This window comes from Macaca fascicularis, chromosome 10 (genome assembly GCF_037993035.2).
Source record: "Macaca fascicularis isolate 582-1 chromosome 10, T2T-MFA8v1.1".
Lineage (NCBI taxonomy): Eukaryota > Metazoa > Chordata > Mammalia > Primates > Cercopithecidae > Macaca > Macaca fascicularis.
In genome coordinates this window covers 113,613,978-113,636,186 of record NC_088384.1, presented here as the reverse complement: position 1 = coordinate 113,636,186, position 22,209 = coordinate 113,613,978, and the positions used below count along the sequence as shown (strand labels likewise).

At 48.1% G+C, this 22,209-nt stretch overlaps 1 protein-coding gene across 2 annotated transcripts; it reads right to left on the bottom strand.

Moving 5' to 3' along the window:
* Nucleotides 1-5,163: 5,163 nt before the first annotated feature.
* PCK1 (phosphoenolpyruvate carboxykinase 1) lies at nucleotides 5,164-10,810 on the bottom strand. Of its 2 annotated transcripts, XM_005569429.5 has the most exons (10): nucleotides 10,718-10,810; nucleotides 10,286-10,549; nucleotides 9,667-9,848; nucleotides 9,020-9,223; nucleotides 8,702-8,889; nucleotides 7,864-8,026; nucleotides 7,200-7,424; nucleotides 6,980-7,111; nucleotides 6,459-6,554; nucleotides 5,164-6,252 (listed from the first exon to the last, which is right to left on the bottom strand). In XM_005569429.5, exons 2-10 carry the CDS (start codon nucleotides 10,507-10,509, stop codon nucleotides 5,798-5,800), a joined length of 1,869 nt encoding a protein of 622 aa, XP_005569486.2. In that variant the 5' UTR covers nucleotides 10,510-10,549; nucleotides 10,718-10,810; the 3' UTR covers nucleotides 5,164-5,797. The 2 variants fall into 2 exon arrangements, with proteins under 2 accessions (XP_005569486.2, XP_073861688.1); XM_074005587.1 differs by lacking the exon at nucleotides 9,667-9,848.
* Nucleotides 10,811-22,209: the final 11,399 nt, after the last annotated feature.

Sequence of the window (22,209 nt, the reverse complement as noted above, 5' to 3'; positions counted from 1 at the left end):
CGAGACCATCCTGGCTAACATGGTGAAACCCCATCTCTACTAAAAATACAAAAAATTAGGCGGGCTTGGTGGCAGGCGCCTGTGGTCCCAGCTACTCGGGAGGCTGAGGCAGGACAATGGTGTGAACCCGGGAGGCGGAGCTTGCTGTGAGTTGAGATGGCGCCACTGCACTCCAGCCTGGGCGACAGAGCTAGACTCTGTCTCAAAACAAACAAACAAACAACCTACCCATTTCAAATGCACAATTCAATGGTTTTTAATATATTCACAGGATTCTGGAAACTCTACTACAATCTAACTTTAGAATATTTTCAGCACCCCCCACAAAACACCCTGCGGCTATCAGGGTCAGGGGTCAGCAGTCCCTTCCCATTGCTTCCTTCCCTGACCTCCGGCAACCCCTTAACTACTTACTGTCTCTACAGCCTTCCCTATTTCAGACACTTCATATCAATGGACTCATGCAATACAGGGGTCTTGTGTGGCCTGCTTCTTTCACTTCGCATTGTCTTTCTGTGGTTACCTTGGCAAGGAATGCTGGTTTTGAATCCAGTTGGGATCTAACGTCTTTTTAAGCAAATCTCTTTCAATCTACTAATATTTTTCCATTTGAGTGAATGAATCATTGGCTCAAGTTACCAGCTGTCCGTGGAATGTGGAACATGTGTTGGACATTTGGAAGATAACCCGAATCCTCAGGGAAGATCTGCGAGGCCCCACACTGGTGGTCCTCTGATTCTGGGACCTTTCCACACCCTCGTCTCCCCCACAGACAACCTCTTTCCAGTTCCTTTCTTCGTTCTCCCTGTGAAGAGACGGGGGCCAGAGAAAATCGCTGCAAACAGTCAGTCCCTCTATTGAAAAAGCTCTGAAGGGCAGCTGCAGGCTGGGCCCTCCTCTGCAGTTACTCTGTCCGGAAGCAACATCAACAACGAGTTTAATTATGCAATTAGAGTCATTTTCCCAGGCTGAACAAATATTTACAGCATATTTTGCTGCAAATTGCCTCGCCTGGAGAGGAGTTTTGCCATTCAGACTGGTGAACACTCACACATTTACATATCCCATTACCAAGGGGCTCACAGACGAAACAGCTCTGGGGCAGCTCAGGCTGCGTAGGCCCAGCGCCCCCAGGAATAAGTGTCCAACGCAAAGACACAAGCAGGTGTCAACAAGGCAAATGTGTTCTTGGTCCCACTTCAGTGCTACTGTGGACCAAATGACGTCCGCTGCTCCTCTGCGGCATCCCTAAGTCCCGGCTCTGCGGCATCGGAGAAAACTCTGAGCTTAGTCCTGGAGCTAAGAGAGGGCCCAGAAGGTAGAGAGAACATAGTGCGTGGAAACAGTTCTACAACAATCAGCCCGGCATCGACCCGGTGCCGGCCACTCTTCCCGTAATCTGCCTGGGGGTCCTGGGAGCGGGGCCTTCACAAGTGCCTGTGTTTTGAACCCCTCTCAAGGGCCCTCGCTGTGCTGAGCTTCCTGTGTGAGGAGGAGCAGAAAAACTCCAGACAAAACTTTAGGAAAGCAGAAACAAGTTCATCTGCTGGATAACCCATCTGAAATTCATCTCTGTCTCAAGCCCCCATTTCATCCCGTGGAAGAAACTTTATCTTATATCATTGGGGTAAAGTCAGTTCCTTCAGGGTTTTCTCAATTTGGGGGCACCCCCTGCCTCTGCCAAGCTCCCTTTTTTGCAGCAAAGTTCTGGGGGTAGTTCGTGTAGCCTGAATGACATGGTGAAAATATGAATGACGCAGTGCACTTCCCCCAACCATCCAACCCAGGACCCAGCTGCTACTGTTACCATTGTATGGTATTTTTAAAGGTTTTTTTTTCTAAGCATAAATGTACAAATACTCGATACGCTTTCATTATCTACCTTGACAGGTGAAGCAGGTGGCAAATATTGCATGTCAATAACTTATCTTTTGCCGAGTCATTTTAAATGACTGCCTAGTTGTCTGTTCTCAAAAGAACTACAGTTTCTTTTAGGTAATCTCCTATTGTTGGTCATTTAGGTTGGTTCCTAAATTTGGCCTTGATAAACAACTCCATAATGAGCATCCTTGCAATGAAATCTATGCAGACTTTCATGATTTTTCTCTTAGGACACATTTCTTAAAGGTAGAATTCCTGGACCCAAACTCTGAGTCTTTTGCTAAAATGTTTGAGAAGGGTGAAGGTGGCTCCCTACAGGGATGGGTTCACTACACCAGGAGAAAAAATGCTTCCGATACTCCTGATTGACTTCGCTCTTCAGCTCCTTTTCCTGAAATGCACAGTGAAAGTAGGAGTTGTGGAGGCTGCACCGAGGACAGATTTCAACTCCAGAGCCACAGCCGGTCATCAGTGGGACAGCGGCTTGGTGGGGGAGCGAGCTTCCGAGCTCCCATAGCCTGGAGAAGTGGGGTAAAATAAAAACAAGAACAGCCGCCCCCACCAGGCCCAGCTGTGTGCCAAGTTCCTGGCTGGCATCATCTCATGCTTTTCAACAACCCCCTGGAGAAAGTAATCATCACGCCCATTTTACAGCTGAGGAAACTGAAGCTCAGTATTTCCTGCACTCACCTAAGGGCACACTCCCAGGGAGATGTAGGGCTGTGGCTCACACACAGACCCTCCTGACTACAGATTCGGCACTGCACTGGGCTAGTTTATTTCATCCTTATCGGACTCCACCAGAGGTATTATGATCCCAGTGGCACAGAGGAGACAGAAGAAGACCCCACTGGCCAGCGGCAGAGCTGTGATATGTTCAAGGTTGCCAGTGTTTACTGCCCCCAGGGAAGGAAAAAGGGCAGGAGGGAGGAAGCAGGTGGCCAGCTCTTTCTTATAGATGAATTCACTGGGGCCATTGCTGCAATTGCTGACAGCGAGGACAAAGCAGAGGCTACTCCCCTGGCTTGGTGCCCTCTGGCAGGGTTGCAGGTCAAGGGAGCTTGGTAGGGCCCATGCCCTGCGGTCTTAAAGCCAGAACCGTGCACTCTGGAAGGTGCAGGCTGTTGGCACCCAGAAGGCCGAGTGAGCAGCCCAGGGGGCTCCAGGTTAGGGTGGGCCCCAGGGGAGAGAGAGAGAAGAGAGAGAGCCCTGTAATTCCTGGCTCCCAAGTGTGCCCGGCTCCACCTAGCCACCCCACCCCACCTGCCTACCTGCCAGTGCCCCCTAAATGACTCGACTGGGAATAAGGGCAGGTTTGTTGTCCTGGTTCAATATTTGTTGCGTAACTATTGTTTTCTGGTCTTTAACCCAGACTCCAGCACAGCTTCCTGGAGGTCAGGGGGCAGCTCTTACATTGGATTCCAGTAGAGGACGTCAGTTCCAGTGTTGGTTTTGGAGCCATGTGGTCCGGTGGTAGACCAGGAATCAGGAGACTCTGGGCTCTCCATCTCACTCCAACCGTATTTTCAAGTGATGAGCCAGTCGCCCTCTATGAGCTTCCTGCAAATGGGCTTAGCTTATATACTTTGAATCATCTGAAAGCATGACAAGAGGACATTGAAGAATGAGCTCATAGTATCCTGTTTATTGTAGACAGAGGTCCCCGCACAGAAACCAGGATTTGGAGACAGATGGAGCACTCAGGAGGCATGGCTTGGGGAAACTGAGTCAGGAGCCAATGGCATGTATTGAGTCCTTTTGGTCCCCTGAAAACTCTTATGCTGCGCATGTAAGTCACCACCTCTAGGCTGTCCCCCAGACCTGCAGGGCCTGCTGGCAAATGGTCCAACATGAGGCTGCTTGGCAGGTGGGTGACGCTGTGCAGGAGGGGAAGGAATTTGGGGATGGCCAGTGTCTTTGCCTGCTGGGGGAGTGAAGAGTACCAAAAGCCCATCATATGACAGTGGGGCACAAGGCATGCATTTTAACAAACTTTATCCTGGTGGCCCCTTTCAGGGGTTCAAGGAGCTGCCCAAAGGCCCCCAAGGGGTGGGGAAATGGAGGCCAGGTGGCCTGCACTCTGGACTCCCTCCCCAGCCTCAGGTGGGCTGCCTTGAGCTCTGTCTCCTTTAGTCGTGGGACTCTGAGTCAAGTACATGTCAAGAACGTGTTCTGCAGTGAAAAGGAGAAACAAGTTTGAATGCCACTGATTTAAACTAATACAGCAGATAGCATTGAATTCCACTAAGTGGTTTTTCCCATCAGTGGTTTTGATGTTAGAACAAGCCAATGAGTCTGGAGCTAGGACTCTCAGCTCCTTAATGGGGAAGGAAATCCTGGCAATTTCTCAGCCCCAATAGGCACTCCTGGCCTCAGTTTCCTCGCCTGTAAAATTGGGGTGATCTCGGCTTCACCTTCCATGTGAAGCCATCGTAAGGAGCAGAGGAAGTGAGGAAAAGAGGCAAGTTTTCCAGTTGAGGAGACTGGAGGGGTGGAGCGTGACATGAGAACAAGCCTGTCCGCTGGGGTGTGGTAGGGGTGAAGCCAATTTCACAGCCTGGACCCAAGAAAGAAACTACAACTTGAAGATAATAGTATTTACACAGAATGAACCTGTAATATAAGGTTTATGGTTTGTTTGTACCGTTCTGGAATATCCAATAAACACTGGGAGTAGAGGAGAGCAGGTGAGGTTCAAGGCAGAGCTGGGGTCCAAACCACCCACCTCTCTTCTCGGGCTGCCCATGGTGTTGGCATGATGTCCAGGACACAGAAGGCGCTCAATTAATGCTTGCTCAACCCAGATCCTGTCAGCTTTTCCTTCTCAAGAACACTTGTCTTCCCCACTCCCCCGCGGGGATGACAGTTGAGAAAACTGTTGCTTTGAAGAGTTAAAAGGCAAAAGCCTATGAAACTGTCCACAAAGTAATTTTTGTGGAAGCCTAAGCCCCCTCCAGACCCAAATTGTCAAAAAGCAGACATTAAACCTTCCCAGTCCAGCCACAGAAGCCTCACCATCTAAAGGTTTGTAGAATTGTTAAAGGGCGCCAACTAGTGGCTTCAACAAATTCAGAAAACCCCAACCACGGTTCCCGGCCTCATTCCTCCCCATCTGCTCCTTCCTTCTCCCTGGGACCAGACAACCCACCCGCTCTTCAAGTGTGATTCTGAACGTCCACACCTTCTTGGGGAGGGGGCAGGGATTTAAATCACAAGATGCTTAATCAGAGTTCACTCTGCTTGGTAGCTCAAATAAGAAAAACCGAGCAAAGCAAATCCATCTTTTCTATAAAACTTTATTTTGTAATTTTTTTCCAAGAAGTAGTAAGGGGGAAATATTGCAATTATATAAAGGTAAGGAACAATGGTGTATAAAAATAATTTAAGCACACTTATTAATAACAAAGCAACTTTTTTTCAAGGAAAACTAGTAGGTCATCTTGCCCAAGATTTTTCCAAAGGTATTAAATATATTTTCGATAACAGTACATACAAATACACATACACAAATATACCACACAGACACATGTGGACGTACATGCACACACATATACACACAGACATATATATACAGCTCAAGTATTTTTTGGTGTGCATTCTAGCTAATCCACATAGCTAAAGTGAAAAAACACTAAAAAGATCAAATGCCTGAGTAACCTTAAATTTGAACAAACTATGCATTGGGTGTGAATTTCTGGAGGCATGCCAAGATTTCCCTTCTCATTTTCATTAGCTACTAGCTGGTGTTCTGTGGTTCTTCCCCTTAAAAAAATCAAAGTGTGCCTTTCAGATCTGCGCACGGCGGTGATGATTATTATGGTGGCATCAATTTGGGAAAACTTGCCCTCTCTCGCTCCTATCGCACCTTATGGATGGGAAGGGGGATGATTTTAAAGGTAAAGCACTCAGGCTCTGATTACATCTGGCTTATTCTTTGCTTCAAGGCAAGGATCTGTCTCTCGATTTCACAGGGGAGGTCAGCATTGACCTGATCCTCCAGATACTTCTCAATGTCTTCCACCTCCTCCTCCCAGAATTCCTTGGAGATGCTGAAGAGCTCCATCACGTTGATGGGCCCCAGGCCTTTCAGGTTCAGGGCATCCTCCTTGGGGATGTAGCCTATGGGTGTGAGCTTGGCACCGGCTTTCCCATCGATCCGGTTGAACATCCACTCCAGCACCCTGGAGTTCTCTCCAAAGCCTGGCCAGAGGAATTTGCCTTCCTTGTCCTTCCGGAACCAGTTGACATGGAAGATCTTGGGCAACTTGGCTGCTGGGTGCTGGGCCATGCTAAGCCAGTGGGCCAGGTATTTGCCGAAGTTGTAGCCAAAGAAGGGCCGCATGGCAAAGGGGTCGTGCATGATGATTTTGCCTGTTAAACAGAGAGGGAGCTTCCATTGGTAAATGATGCTCTCCTAGGCAAAACTGGCCCCATTGATTGTTGACATCAGCATGCTTTGTTCTCCTCTCTCTCTCTCTTTCCCCACACACAGACACAGAGAAGGAGAGAGACATAAGAGTGAAGAAGAGCGCTCTAATCCCACTTCTCTGTGGTTTCAAATCAGGACTTTGACTTACCTTTATATTCTGCAGCCGCTGTGGCCTCTGATCTCATGGCCGCCCCCACAAAGACTCCATGTTGCCAGCTGAGAGCTTCATAGACTAGAGGGACACCTTTAGCAGGAAAAAAAAAAAAAAGAAACATTCATTAGAGGCTTTAAAATTCAGCCTCTACAACCAGTGGTGTTATTCACAACATGGAAAGTCATGGAAAGACAATAACTTTGTAATCGAGCTAGTTTTGCATTCACCAAGCTAAACTGCAGAAAACTGCTAAGTCAAGGTTACGTGACTGAGGCCACAAAGTAAAAAGTAAAATTTGATCAAGCTGTGATAGATTAAGGATTCAGAAAGGTTCCAGGTGACCAGAAGGGTTCTACATTTGAACTTGCCAATTATTCTGGCTCTTTGGAAAGGAAGTTCAAGAAAGGAAGCCCCTGGACACCCTCTGACAAGGTCATGGAAAAGCAGAGATTTCACAGATGCCCTTCGGTACCCAGCACACCCATGTTCCCAGCCTAAATGAACGAGAACCTCACCAGCAGGTCTACGGCCTCCAAAGATAATGCCTTCAATGGGAACGCCTTCCGGAGACTCCCAGGCAGCATCAATGATGGGGCACTGGCTGGCAGGGGTGCAGAACCTCGAGTTGGGGTGGGCACAAGGTTCCCCTATAAGATGGAGAAAGGCCCATGAGTGCCTGGCTCAAACAGGCAGTCCCTGCAGCCCAGCACACCGAGGCCTCTGGCGGGGACGCACCATCCTCTGGGCTCCATTCCTTATTCTTCCAGGAAGTGATGGTGACGCCTGAAGCTAGCGGCTCATCAATGCCTTCCCAGTAAACGCCCCCGTCGCTGGTCTCGGCCACGTTGGTAAAGATGGTGTTCTTCTGGATGGTCTTGATGGCATTGGGGTTGGTCTTCACAGAAGTCCCAGGAGCGACACCGAAAAAGCCATTTTCTGGATTGATAGCCCTTAAATTACCTGGAGATTTAAACCAGAGAAGTAGTAGTGGGTGCCAGGCAAAGCAGAACATATACTCTTATATCTTGCCGGACTAATTTCTATGCCAACTTCTCAAATCTTTTTTCCCTCCCTAGAATGTACATTTATCTCTTTTCATCCAAGCATCATATGCAACTTTGAGATGTTTACAATTCTTGCTTCCTCCACAATTTTCCACCAATACCATTTAAACAAATGTATGTATGTAAACAAACAGCAACATATGGCCCAGTTTCAATCCAGATTGAATATTAAATTGAAGAATTCTTACAGAATACGTATTTCTAAGGTTTGGCCAACTCTGGACTAACAGAATTTAAAAATCCAAACACTGGATCAAGGAGAACGTGGCATGTTTTGAAGGCCGATAATTCACTTGAGTCCAATCGTTACCAACAGTTGGGTCTAAAAGAGTCACCTTGTGCGTCAAACTTCATCCAGGCGATGTCATCCCCAACGCACTCCACCTTCCACCCGGGGAGGCTGGGGTTCATCATGGCCAGGTTGGTCTTCCCGCAGGCGCTGGGAAATGCAGCTGCCAGGTACTTCTTCTCACCCTCGGGGTTAGTTATACCCAGGATCTGTTGGGGACAAGATTCTTTTTTTTTTTTTTTTTTTTTTTTGAGACAGAGTCTGGCTCTGTTGCCCAGGCTGGAGTGCAGTGGCCAGATCTCAGCTCACTGCAAGCTCCGCCTCCCAGGTTCACGCCATTCTCCTTCTTCAGCCTCCCGAGTAGCTGGGACTACAGGTGCCCGCCACCTCGCCCAGCTAGTTTTTTTGTATTTTTTAGTAGAGACGGGGTTTCACCATGTTAGCCAGGATGGTCTCGATCTCCTGACCTCGTGATCCGCCCGTCTCGCCCTCCCAAAGTGCTGGGATTACAGGCGTGAGCCACCGCGCCCACCGGGGACAAGATTCTTTATTGTGATCTTTGTTCCCTTCTCCCCGAGGTTGGTACTTCAGCCCAGAGGTTGGAATGTAGGCCCTCAAGATCTATTTCTTCAGGTATCAGTGCAAACAAACATTCCCAGAATCATGAAGTCCAAAGGATCTCGATGGTCCCCTGGTGTTTGGGGCCCTTCAAAAGTGACGTATACGTGTGCACTAATCATTACTGGTGGGGTTTCCCAATCTGTCTGGGAACCTGCATGCTCGGAAAGGTGTACTGGGTCTTGCTGGATGGGAACTGTAATGCTGTTTGTTTCTGCCACCCCCCGGGCCTCTCATCTGCACGTCAGGGCTTCCTGCAGACTCACCAGCATGTGCTCTGCCAGCCACCCTTCCTCCTTGGCCAGCCGACTGGCTATCCTGAGAGCAAAGCACTTCTTCCCGAGCAGCGAGTTCCCGCCGTACCCACTGCCAAAGGAGATGATCTCTCTGCGGTCAGGCAGGTGGGCGATGAGCGTCAGCTCCGGGTTGCAGGGCCAGTTGTTGACCAAAGGCTCTGTGAACAAGGACCCCTCCCACGTCAGTGAGCCAGGGCTCTGTTTGGGGGTCCCCGAGGCACCCGCTGGGGTTTGTTGTTCAGCTTTCTTTTTTTATTTTGACTTTTGATTCTGAAATAATACACTTACTTTGTAAAGGCAGAGGGCATCCCACAGAATGGAGGCATTTGACAAACTCCCCATCTCCCAGTGCTTCCAGGACGGGCGTGCCCATCCGCGTCATGATCCGCATGCTGGCCACCACGTAGGGCGAATCCGTCAGCTCGATGCCGATCTTCGACAGAGGCGAGCCCAGCGGCCCCATGCTGAATGGGATGACGTACATGGTGCGACCTACAGGGTGCGATGGGTAGGCACTGGTGAGAAATGACCTTGGATTTTGAACACAACCAGCATTGTTTTCCCAGGTAGACCCATTTTCACAGTCTTCCACTAACACCACCACACCCTGCTGGCCACCAGCCCCCCTAGGTTAGGGGAGGCCACTGGAGAGTGAAGAGCCTGCTGAAATTAAAGAGTTTTCATAAATGTGCAACCAGGTCCCACCAACCTATTTAAAACCCACATGCATGGAAATAGTTTCCACATTTGTATAAGACAGTCTGTAAAAGCAGAAGAGGGATGTGCATTTTCGATACGTTGCCAACTTCATGTATGGAACTGAAAGATGTCTGAGGTGGTGGGAGCTTCCATTACACTTTGAATTACCATTAGGATAGATGTAATAAGAAAAGGTTCTCTGCTATTTTTCCCAATCAAATCAATATTCCGCTCACCTTTCATGCACCCTGGGAACCTGGCATTGAACGCTTTCTCAAAATCCTCCTCTGACATCCAGCGACCGAGCTGGCTGAGGCCTGTTTTGGGGATGGGCACTGTGTCTCTTTGCTCTTGGGTGACGATAACTGTCTTGCTTTCAATCCTGGCCACATCCCTGGGGTCAGTGAGAGCCAACCAGCTGTAAAAATCACAGGCTTCCTTTCAGCCAAGCACCATGGGCAGCGAACCATCTCCTTCAATACCGTGGCTTTCCATGCCTAGCAGAGCACTGAGCATGCTAACAACAGTCCATCCGTGTGAACACACAGACCATCTAAGACATGGCCAGGTGGGCGTTTACTCAACTAGGAGCTAGTCTGTAGGAGAGGGGCTGTCTTTCGTTTTTATCAAGAATCTAGTTGGCAGAGCTTTTGTGCACACCACCTCATTTAAAGCTTGGGCTAGCCCACTAATGTCACAAAACTCAAATCTGTATTGTTCTGACCATTGCATTCAACTTCTCAAGAGTCTGAAACTCCCGAGAGGCCTTCATTCACCTTTCTCCACCAACTTCCAGGAGACGCAGGGGAGCCCTGCCTGCAGGGGCCTGGGGCAGGCAGTGGGGGCCGAGCTTACCAGTTGTCATACTTCTTCAGCCGCCTGAGGATGCCCTCCTCTTCCATCTGGCCCAGAAGCCGCGCGTTCTCCTCCTCGGAGCCGTCGCAGATGTGGATGTGATCAGGCTGACACAGCTCAGCACTGTTCTCAAGAAACTCCCTCACTGCCTTGGGCAGGCTGTCCAGGGTTCCCTGGACGACTTTGGCCGAGAGGTTCAGGCCGTTTTGCAGTCGAGGAGGCATTTCTGCAGAGTGCTGCTAAGGGGCACGAATGTGAGGTCACCTGAAATAGAAAACGCAAGCGTCCTGAACAAAAACAATAACAGACATCTTCAAACACATTCGACGGCCTTTAGCTGGGACCGTGCATTGCCAAATAGTTATTACTCTCAGGAAAAAAGTGAGTTCATCTTTGTAATTTTTCGAAATGTAAATGCAAAGCTCTACTTACCTTTCTTCTCTTTGGACGATCTCGAAGGGAGATCCAAGGTTTCTTTCCGGGTTCTTCCTGCTGGCGAGTTTGTGTTCCCAGTGGGAAGGCCGTGTTCCGTGGCAGAACCTCTCAGCTTTAAATACCGTGGAAAAGAATAGTCCTGCCCCTTGGCTGCACCCAGGGAGGCTCGCCACTGACATCAGGGGGCAGGTCTCTGGATCATGGCCAGGGTCAGTTATGCTTTGAGCCAACTCACTGCAACACGCCCCAGGGAGATAATCATTGAACAATAGTTGTTAATGAATGCTGGGAGACTTCGGGCCCTCAACCAACCGTAGTGAGTTTTGACACAACTTCCAATTGACTAAACCTTGACCCATTTTACTGCTGATGCAAAACACAACACTCTTTTCTTAACAGGCAGGTGGGGTCGGGGACAAGGCTGCCCAGGTCACCTACCGGACTTCAAGGGCTGCTGGCAGCACATTTTGTGTGCCAAGAGCTGCTGGTTGGCAAAACACCACAGCTATAAGATGTCATCCCACAGTCAAAGTTCACAGTCAAAGTGCATGGGAAGAATGCAACCTAACTTGGGCAAATATGTGGCTTATAGGCAAAGATTGGAAATACCTAACCTAACTGGGGGCTAATCACTCTATTGATTGTCTGCTGTGTGCCCCCAACCGCCCCAGATGTAAACTCCATGAGGGCAGGGATTTCTCCCTATTTTGTTCATTTTTCTATCTATAGTGCTTGGCATAGAGTAGGCACAGAATGCACACATACTGAGCACTGTTCTAAGAGCTTGGCATTATTACTACCCTCTGAGGTGGAGACTATGAACAACCCATATACAGATAGGGAAACTGAGGCAGAGACTGTGTAGCTACTCCCAGCTGGCTGGTGGGTGGCAGAGTGAGTATCTGAACACGAGGAAGTTGGGGCCTGGAGCACCATGTCCCTCCCTGTGAGGTACCATCAACTTTCCAGAACCTTCCCTGTGTCCTCCAGGGAGTTCTGGGCTGAGTGCAGTTACTCCTGCAGTCCACTAGACACTGTTCACTTCCCTGGCAAGTCTTAGAGTTTAGGGAGTGGAGGTGGCATGGCAGTTTTGCTAGATTATATGCTTAAGCAATGAAACCTTTATAACAGTTTTAAAGAATTTGCTTTGCAAGCCATCAGACTTTCAGTCCAATTTAATGAACTACGGAAGCTGCTTGCTGGAGTTTGGAGAACACGGGGTGAAACGTCAAAAGAGCAGGGCTAGGCCTCAACTCCCCACAGCCAGCCCACACTTCCGTGGAGCCTCTCTGCCTAAGATGAGGTCAGGTGGGGACTTGGCCCATCTTCCCGCTGGGATGTGGGATGATCCCGGAGATAACCCCAGGACTGGGCTTAGAAAGAGCCGCTCTGCAAATGCAAGGCACTGCGAATGGCAGCCTCCAACCAAACTCACTTAGAGGACCTTCCCAGGGGGCTTGGGTCACACTGTGTTGGGCATGCACACATCATCAAGTTCCACCAAAATTATCAACCCATTGCTAGGTTTCATTTAATCAGATTTTATTCAGCCAGTTGTGTCTTTCAGGGTAAATACGATATAAGGTGCATTTTGTTTCATTTGAAGTTATTCCCTGTTTAGGTCACTGGCATTCGTTATTAGTGGTGCTGTCATCCATACATAAGTTCGTGTTGTGTCTCAACCCAGCAGTAACGTGATGCTCAGTAGCTGAGGCCACTTCCTTAGCATCTGACATCAGGGAATTAGCCATTCCAATGCACAACCGCAATTCCATGACACACACATCACTCCTGGCGAGGCTCGTCCCACCAAATTGGTAGAAAGTCTCATTTTGCTGATAAAATGGTAACAGGTTTGAGTCCCTGAAAGAGCACATAGATTGAAAACAAAAATGGGAAAGCAGAACTCATTTGGAGTCCTAAATGCGACCCGTCCATTCAAGGTGCTTATGTTCTGAGTCTTCTGGGAGAGAAACAGCTAGTTCAAGTAAAATGTCGGAGCAGCGAGTCACCACCGACCCTCATCCAATCCTTTCGTTACCTGCGTTTACAGCGTGGAAAGACGATGTGACTCCCCCGCAACTGTCCCTTGTCGAAATGTTAAAAAGCAAACATTGGTTTACAGACTTGCCTCAAAGGACAGAGGTCTCTGGAGGAAGAATCACGATAGAGAGTTTTGAGGACACACAGGCAGAAGTATGGGTGCAGGTGCCTTAGGTCTCGGCAGATGATACCCTCGGGCCCCCATCTTTCGCTGTCCTTAGAGACCCCTGCCCCAACGGGGACTCATTGACAACAGTTTCAAGGGGCTGGCCGGAGGCATGGGTCTTGCCCATCTGACCGTCAGCTTACTTGTAAGTAAACCTCAAAACTAAGTACTCTCTGTTGGTTTCAACAGGGACTTGAAGAAGCAGCCGAACAGGCACCCTGCTGGTGGGATCCCTGAAGACCCCCGGTGAACCCCCGAGTGGACTTTGCAGCGTGTGCTCAGTGGGTGGGGCGTGGAGGTGACTCACTATGCCTGTGAGTTGCGTTGGTTGTTTCAGGGGCAGATGCTGTAGAGACCTCCTAGCTTTTTGGAGGCTCCTTAGGCTCAGATTTTCTTAGGTCCAAGGCTGCTCTTCTTTTGAAAAATGTATAAAAAGTTGAACCCAGGTACAAAATTAGGGAAGGAAGGAGAAAGAAAGACTGGACACTAAAAAAGTTTCAAACGAAAAGGGACTTCCTCCCTGCACCTTCCTGGGGCCACTCCATGTTTTGCTGTTACTCAGGTATATCAATTGCTTTTTCCCTGCTTTGTGACCACACCAGCTATATCCTGATACAAGATAATCAGACGGATTTAAAAAGATAAAGAGAAGTTTTACATCCAACTTGCTGCAATCTCATATTCTCTAGGAAGCCTCAGCTCAAACGTTTATTAAATGTCTGCTATGTCTCTAGCACTGGGCATAATAATCTTGATAATACTGGGCTTTCTCTGCATGCCAGAAATGGGATGCATTCCATGATTTTCTCTGATGTACATACCTTTGTTATCGTTCCCATTTTGTAGATGAGGAAACTGAGGGTCTAAACCCAGCTGGGTATAGATGAGGGTCAAGAAAGGAATCATTCATTCCTTCAACAGGGAATGAGCAGCTACTATCGCCAGTTCTCTAGATGTGTCCTCAAACTGAGAGCCCTTCCCTCTCTATACCCCAGCGCCTAGTCATCAAGCACTTGCTGAGCACCTACTGTATACTGATCCCAGGGTCCACTTCATAGTCAAGAGCATGCCTCACTCTTGGAAGGGGGCTCCTCTCTTGGGGTTTCATGCTCTGGGGTCACTGTCTGAAATTCATAGTGATCTTCTAAGTTTGTGTCACTTCTACATTTGAAGGGATGATGGGACATGCGGCGTGGCTCTTGCACAGTTCTGCCTCCCTCAGCCTTTCTGCTTCTGAGGATGGAGCCTCAGCCGCCCGCTCCCCTGTCTCTTCCTGCTCAGTGACCACTGCCACCCTCCACCCTGACAAGGGTCTGAGCACAAGCGCAGGGAAGTCAGGTCAGGGTTGTGCGCCCGTGAGGGTCTGCACTGGTTTCCCTGAGTATCCCCTGCCCAAGGGAGTGCAACATCAAACAGCAAATGCAAAATATGCTGCAACAGATAGACCATGGGAGAAAGGAATATGGGTTTTTTGTCCTTTTTGAACAAGGGGCCCTACGTCTTTATTTTGCACATGATCCCACAAGTTATGGAGCTGTCCTGCATAAGAAACAATTTCCTTAAAGACTTAAGATGGGGAGTTGGGGAGACCCACACCCTGATGTTAGAATATTTGGTTTATCATCAGACCCACATGATAGTCCAATTAAAGAAGTTGTACATGGCCAAGCGCCACATAGACAGTTCCAGTGGGAGAGCCAGGGCCACCGTTCGCTATCTAAAATGTAATCAAGACACGGATTTGTCAGTAATCAAATTTAATTTGTCTTGATTTGTAATCGAGACAGAGCTTTGGAGTTAGTGAGAAACTTCCCTGAGCTGCTCACACGTGGCCCCTGCAGGAGGGGGCCAGACAGTCATGGCAGACCTAAGGAAGCAAAGGGAGTTCCAAACACAAGTCCTCTGGGTCCCCTGGGCCAGGGTGTGCCTGTCCACCACACTTGGTCTACTGAGCATGTGTTAGGGAAGAAGTGGTCAGTGGCAGGGCCACCTCTCAGGTGTCATTTTGCACCTATGATGGACTGTAGCCCAGTTTCTCCCAGCAGGCTACCGTGAAGCGTTCTGGAACAGTGGGCGAACTGGACTTTGAAGAGCCTGTAGAATGTTGTGCAGAATGGAGCAGTGACAAAGACAGCAGAAAACACAGGCAGGGACAGCCAAGATGCAGCAGATGTGACCAGGGGAGGTGGGTATGGGGAATGGCTGCATTCCAGGTGAGCAACAGAAAACAAAGTCATGACTTTGGTGAGGTCTCACGGTGGAGGATTCAGGGGACAGTCTGATTGCAACACACGTTGGTGTTTCTTGGTTACCTGGAGGCCAATAAAAGAACAGAAATTCCAGGCCAGGTGCGGTGGCTCACGTCTGTAATCCCAGGACTTTGGGAGGCTGAGGCAGGTGGATCACCTGAGGTCGAGAGTTTGAGACCAGCCTGACCAACATGGTGAAACCCCATCTCTACTAAAAATATAAATAATTATCCAGACATGGTGGCACATGCCTGTAATCCCAGCTATTCAGGAGGCTGAGGCAGGAGAATCACTTGAACCCGGGAGACGGAGGTTGTAGTGAGCTGAGATCTCACCACTGCACTCCAGCCTGGGCGATAGAGTGAAACTCTGTCTCAAAAACAAACAAACAAAAAAGAACAGAAATTCTAAAGACTCTCAACAGCAGTGCTTGGAGGTTATGTAAAGTCAAGGTCCATGTTTTCCCAGCTGGGTTCTCAGTGATTTAGGGTGATTCCACTCACCCTTCACAGAGGAGAGAGAAAGGTTGCGGGAGACGGGCTCTAAGCCCTCCTCACCCATGGCATCTCTGATTTGACCTGTTGCACATTTTCAGCTTCCATATTGGATGTTTGTAGTACAAGGAATTTCACAGCTGGAACATGTTGAACCAAGTTGTGCTGAAGAGTCGAGAACCAGAGATGGCAAAGACACCATTTTCCCAAGCTAAGGCTCTCAAACACACAGCCACGACCTCCTCGTTTCACCCCAGCCACCGATGGCAGTGACAGGGACACCCAAGGGATGACCACAAAAATGCCCCTTGGTTCAGGAATCTGAATTTGCAGGAAAGCCTGACTCTTATCCGGTAAAGAGAAAAAGGGACAGTGGTTTTCCTGAAGGTGATGAGAAACACACAGTGTAAATCCTGTGTCCTGGGACGAAAGGTATTTACGCAAATCCGCCTGGGTCTCTGTTGCCAAGGATACTACTCACTGGACACCCGACTGGCCCCATCGTGAAGCTTCTGACAGCAGGAAAACACCAGTCAGCCTTGTAATGATCGGCCACAGAGTCATCCACCAGGGCGATTCAGGTCATCCACCCCACCTCAATTGTGTTTGTTAGGGACAAATATTTAGAAGTTTCACGTTTGTGGGGTTATCTCAATGTCTTTGCAGTCTGGAGGGTATCTTCACAGAGTTGAATGAGTCAAGTGCCTATTCTGATGTCATAAAATCCTATAATTGAAAATGTCCTTAAAAGATGACATTACTCCAGCTCAATGGGTAGGGATGTCTCCTCTGGGAATGATGAAATGTTTTGGATCTAGACAGAGGGGCATTACACGACATTGTGAATGTAGTAAATGCCACTAAATTATGCACCTGAAGATGGTTAATTTTATGTTGTGTGACTATCACCTCAATTTTTTAAAAAGATTATATTGTCCAGTCTTTAATTTTGAAGATGTGAGAGCAAGGGGTTGGAGGATGGTATCCAAAGCCCACTTAGGGTGCAGACAGGTCCCTAACACACCCATCACCCTGTCCAGCCTTCAACCTAATCATTCCCATTTCACTACACAGCTTGTGCTGTCGTAAGACAGTGAGCTCAGGGCTGGATGTACCCGGCAGAGACAATTCACATCCTCAAGAACTCTTTCCCCAGAAGTGTTGTGATCTTGTTTGTTCTTGTATTTTTTCCCACAATAAAGAAATAAAAATGAATCTAGACTTACACCACTTTGCTTGGTGCCTGTTATTAAAGCATGATTCTTGCTGCAAACATGTGCCCAGAAGACAAGTTAAATATCCAGGTGTTAGAACCTTTGAGAGGCCTGGGTGTCTCCTGTTTCAGTCACCACTGACCCACAGCAAAGTGACTCTGTAAAAGCTGGCTTATTTTCTTTGGAGCTTTCTCTGTCAGATTTATGGGGAGGCCTAATGGTGCCCCAGCCATGAGAAACCACGCATGTGCCACAGCCCAACATTACACGCCACCTCCATCCCAGGAAGGATCTCGCCCTTCAGAGAGCCATGTCACCTCTCTGTGACACTGACCATTCGCTTATATGAAGGCTGCAGCCCAGGGCGATAATAGGAGAATCAGCCTCAGAGTCAGGACAAGCAGATTCTAGAGCTACTCTCCTGTGTTAATCTTCTGGGTACTTCATAGAGTATGAGATAGAAGCATCCCTTGTCCTTTAAGCTGTTTGGAGTTGGGTGGCCTTGTTGTTTGCACCTAAAAGCATCTTAATGAAGACAAGATCCCATAGTCAGTTTACAAGGAACAAGACTCAAGAGACCCGGGTTGGTTCCAGTCTCAGCTCCCCCAGAAACCTGCCCAGGCCTCATTCTCCTCACTTGGGCGGTGCAGACGTGGATGAGACATGCTCTAAGGTCATAGCCACTGGGGATGTCCTGTCCCTTTATCTCACTGTACACATTCCCTGCCGTAGATCCTGAAGCCCATGGTGGGTTTGATGTCTGCCTCACTCCCCTCTCACCTGTGCTGGATGATTGGCGGCCCAGTGTCTGCTAAGCAGCCCTTCTTGTTGGAAGCTCGGGAGGTCTTTGCTCCTGTGCAGCATGTGCATGTGAAAATGGGCTGCTGAAGAAACCTTCCAGGTAATTTAAGTCCACAGCTACCTTAGGTGGAGAGGGATGACTAAGGAGGACAAGATGAAAAGCAGTGTGAAACTCAGGCTTGCCCCCATTTTTTATAGGCCTGCCTGAGTTCTCTCCTTCAGTTTGCATATCGTAGAGCATATCCAGATTTTTATTAACATCTTTCCCCATTCCCATTTTTTCCCAACCTTTGTTTGCATATGACTTTTAGAGTTGAGGGCACTAGGTGGCTACATGCGGTCTTTTAAAATGTGTGCATCATCTGTGTTAGAATCTAGAAGGATCGACGGAAGATCTGGTACACAAACAGATGGCTCCATCATGGCACTGCTGGGCATGAGGTGTCCGTTGGGCAGCTCACTAGGCTTTGGTTTCCGTTTCCTCCTCCCTAAAATGGAGACGGCCCTGGGGATCCACAGTGCCCTTGATTTCAGGTATTACAGAGTAAGCAAGTCCATTCTCTGAGTGAGAACAAATTTGCCACCGAATACTGTTTCAAACACACTCACAGAGAAAAGACAGCAGCACCAGGCAAGGCATGAGCAAAAAGAACTAATTGCATAGTTACCACAAAAACAATCCAATGCGCTTATTTTGCAGTGAGAAAATGGATCCACTTTGCAGTGCAGTTAACTCTATTGGAAATAAAGATAATTGCTTGAGAACTGAACGCTACCCTTCCCCGGAGCTCCCTGGTAACTATGCAAATTGTTCCGCTTGCCTGTAATAGTGCAGCGCGGAACAAAAATGTCTTTTCTGATCCACGCTGGGGACAATTCCAAAAACTCGGTAAATCTAAGTTACCCTGTCAGCTCCTCTACCAAGGAAGGTAGAATTCACATTTGTCAAGGCTTGGGCGATTGGACACATCTCCCAGGGTAGGGGTCCGGCCTCTGCATGTCTTGTCAGGGTCAGGGGCCTCTATCTTAACTATAGAAACCTGAAATATTTCCAAGTTGAAATCTAGTGGAAATTGAGCATCCTCGGGACTGCTGTTCTTGTAGCCTGGTGCAGAAGTAAGGTCCATTCTTCTGCACACAGAAAACACGATTTGTCTGAAAAATGACCACAGAGTCTCATGGAAAAAGGTGCCAGTTGACAAACGTCCTTCCCAAAACTAGCCTACATTGCTTTGAAGAAGCAGCCTAGCAAGATCAATGGCAACGGGGAAAGAAATGTATACTTTGGTGTTTTGAATATTTAAAAAGCAAAATCGTGAAGCAGATGAAAAATCTGCTATGGGATAATAGAATCACAAGCCAACACAGATAGGGAGGGCTCATCTTCTCAGTAAGTTGGTGTTTCAAACAGGAACCTGGGAAGCAGGGTTCAGGGACACCTGCACGTTCTCATATATAAGTTCTGTAATTCTTTAACTTTCGATTCCATGGATTTCCACCCTCCAGTTTTCTGCCGAAAGCTGGCCTAGGTTATACAAGTTTTCTTTCCCTGGCTTGGCACAAGGAAGCGATGATGCAAGAGGCCTCCTTCCAAATCCCTCGCTGCCTGTTGGGAGCTGACATGGCAGGGCCAGCAGGGTGAGGACATGGCTATCTGTTGCAGGGGCTGGCCTCAGCTCCCAGGCCTTTGGAGCTCTCTCTGTAAGTACCAGAGTCAAGTGCTCATGAATTGGAAGACAATAGGGTCCCTGGACTTTTGGACACTCACTTCTATATGGTCTAATCAACTTCACTGAGCAGTTGATCCCACTTGGTCAGTAACAGCATCAGAAGTAAGGATTGGGCCGAGTGTGGTGGCTCATGCCTGTAATGCCAACATTTTGATAGGCTGAGGTGGGAAGATCACTTGAGTCCAGGAGTCCAAGACTAGCCTGGGCAACATAGCAAGACCCCATCTCTATGTTAAAAATAAAATCATTTTTTAGAAGAAGTACAGATTGGCTCAATATTTTTTATCTGTAGGGTCCATGGGGTGCTTTGGGGAGGCAGCGTCGTGTAGAGGCCAACAGTGTGGGTTCCGGAAGCAGGTGTTTCCTTTTACATCTTGACTGTGTAGCCCTAAGCCAAGGCACACCCTCTCTATGCTTCCTCGGTTTCCTCATCTGCAAAATGAGGATAATTATGGCACCTGCTTTTTCACAAGGATTAGATTTGGGAACCCAAATAAACATACTTAACATAGTGCCAGGCACATCTGAGCTGACACTCCTAAATTCTAGAAGGGGGAATTACAAATCACAGTTCTTTCGGGATGCAAATTTTTTTATTTATTTAACCATTGGCTCCTATGGAGTGCTAAGTATGGAGGGGACAAGAAGTCCAAGCAGAGTTGCCAACTTCTAGGAGTCTGTGTTCTCACTCCTCTTAGCATCCTCATTGCCCCCAAACCACACCTGGCACATAGTAGGTGCTCAGCAAATGTCTGCTGCCCAGGCCCAGCCAGGAAGACCAGCTCCACACCCGTGGGAACTCAGCTGCACAAGGCTACGAATGACTAAGCAGCACGTGTGTTGTATGGACAGTAAACACACCCACTCCCCAATAAATCTCTAGACATAGAGTAATGGTGATAGCAGCTTGGGTTTTTATTTAACTTTTTCCATATGCTTTCCTGTCGACTCCTCTTGTCTCTCACTTTTTTGAATCAGATTTATGTTATTATGTGCGTGGAATAAGCGGCTCGTTTTTCACTCCTGACGCCGCTGTGCCCCTTGCTTCTTCCCCTCCCCAGAGCACATGCCACCTGGACTTCCTCAAAGGCTCCCGCCCTCACGGAGGCATTTTTCTGAACTGCACTGGTAACTTTTCTGGAAGTCCCACTGTGCATTCTCATAAGTGTCAGCATCAAGAGTCACACTTAGGCGAATTCAGTAAAATAGGTATGCGAAGTCACCCAAGTCGTTTCCCAAGTCCTCTGAGTTACAGTCGAACGAGCTCCCATTAGCAGAACTCGGAAGCTCGTGGTGAACACTGGTAAACACTTCTGGTGAGAGACCCGTCCTGACAGCTTTGATGAATGGCCGAGTTCATTTTCCACCTGGCCCGACTCATTCCAATTGCATGCTGCTGCAAACAGCTTTTTCATCTGCCCTTCGCTGAGTGCTGAGGCACGAACAAAAGTCCATTCGCTAGCTGGGTGCCTAATTTTTATTAATAATGTCTTTACTCTATCAATCATTGTTAACTAACGGGAACATCTGAAGAAATGAATTTAAGCCTGCCGAAAGGAAACACGGCAGCCGGTACACACCCTCCCAAGTGGATGCTGAGGCTCCGGCCACATCCCAAATGTGCACAACAAGTCAGGCTCGCTGGGCCCGATTTTCCCCAACAGAGGACAGCCGTTCCCTCAGAGACAAGGTGCTCTGTACAAGTGGGCTGTGTCAGCAAAACAATTTCTTAATTGCTTCCCGTACCCCACCTTATTCCCAGAAGCCTGGGGTGGCTGCAGCCCACTCATGATGTGGAGGGCTGGCCCGAGCATGAGAGTGTGCTACCCACTCAAGTCAGCTCTCCACATTTTAACCCAAAGACAGAAAGTAGTAGAAGAGGAAGACATAGTAGAGGCTAAAGAGCTAAATGAATGACAGGTATGGGAACAGCTGTAAGGGAGCCCCTGACTCCCTTGCATCCCTGGGTATCCATCCCCTAGACCTGCAACGTCCATTCAACCTGAGACACTGCAAACCACAGCAAGCCTAGCGTTTGTCTCCCCACGTCTGGAACATCCTGGGAACAAGATGAGTGGCGGTCACCTCATCTTTCAGGGGCTCGTGTTCATTTCTATCCGGTCAAATTCAACGTCCAGGACACAAGTTTAAGGAGGTACACAACCACCCCTGCACACTGAGTGCTTCTTTAACCAAACGGAATGTGTACAGTCACAAAACAGGCCAGGCTGGATTTTCAATGAGCTGCCTCATGGTGGTAAATAAAATGTTCGGGTGCTTTGAGTCAAGCATGTCTTTAAAATACATGTATTTTTCTACATGTGTCAAACACTTCTGTGTTTAGACATTCCTGCAAACATATTGAATGTGCGAAGCCTACTTAACAGCCTTAATGCATTGTTTTTTCATTTCAGGTGAAAAGCCCAAGTGTCCTTTATATTAAAATGGGTCTTCGCAGCCTCCACTTGCAGAAAAAGAGAAGGAGAGGGAGAGAGAAAGAAACAGAGAAATTAAATAATTGCATTTAGTAGGCGACCACATATAAAGTAGCTTGTGTGAATTAATGATAAATTCTTTGGAAGAAAAACTTCTTGACTTTTTTTGTTGTACTTTTAACAATTGAATGCAATACTCATCAGATGGCTTCTTGTGAGCTGTCAAATTATTTAAATGAGAGCATATCTGACATTTCCAGAGGAATGAGCTGGGTGAGTACTGAAAAGACAGTGTTCTCTGTGCTGCTTTGATGGGCACCGTTCGGGCTTTTCAAAATAAAGGTTTTGAGCACTTTA

What these genes read in the sequence shown, in the direction of transcription:
- PCK1 (XM_005569429.5), bottom strand. Translation starts at nt 10,509, where the DNA reads ATGCCTCCTCGACTGCAAAACGGCCTGAACCTCTCGGCCAAAGTCGTC. An exon ending in GATGAAGTTTGACGCACAAG is followed by an intron (nt 7,425 to 7,863) that starts GTGACTCTTTTA and finishes TTAAATCTCCAG; the next exon opens with GTAATTTAAGGGCTATCAAT. An exon ending in TGGAGGCCGTAGACCTGCTG is followed by an intron (nt 6,555 to 6,979) that starts GTGAGGTTCTCG and finishes TTCCTGCTAAAG; the next exon opens with GTGTCCCTCTAGTCTATGAA.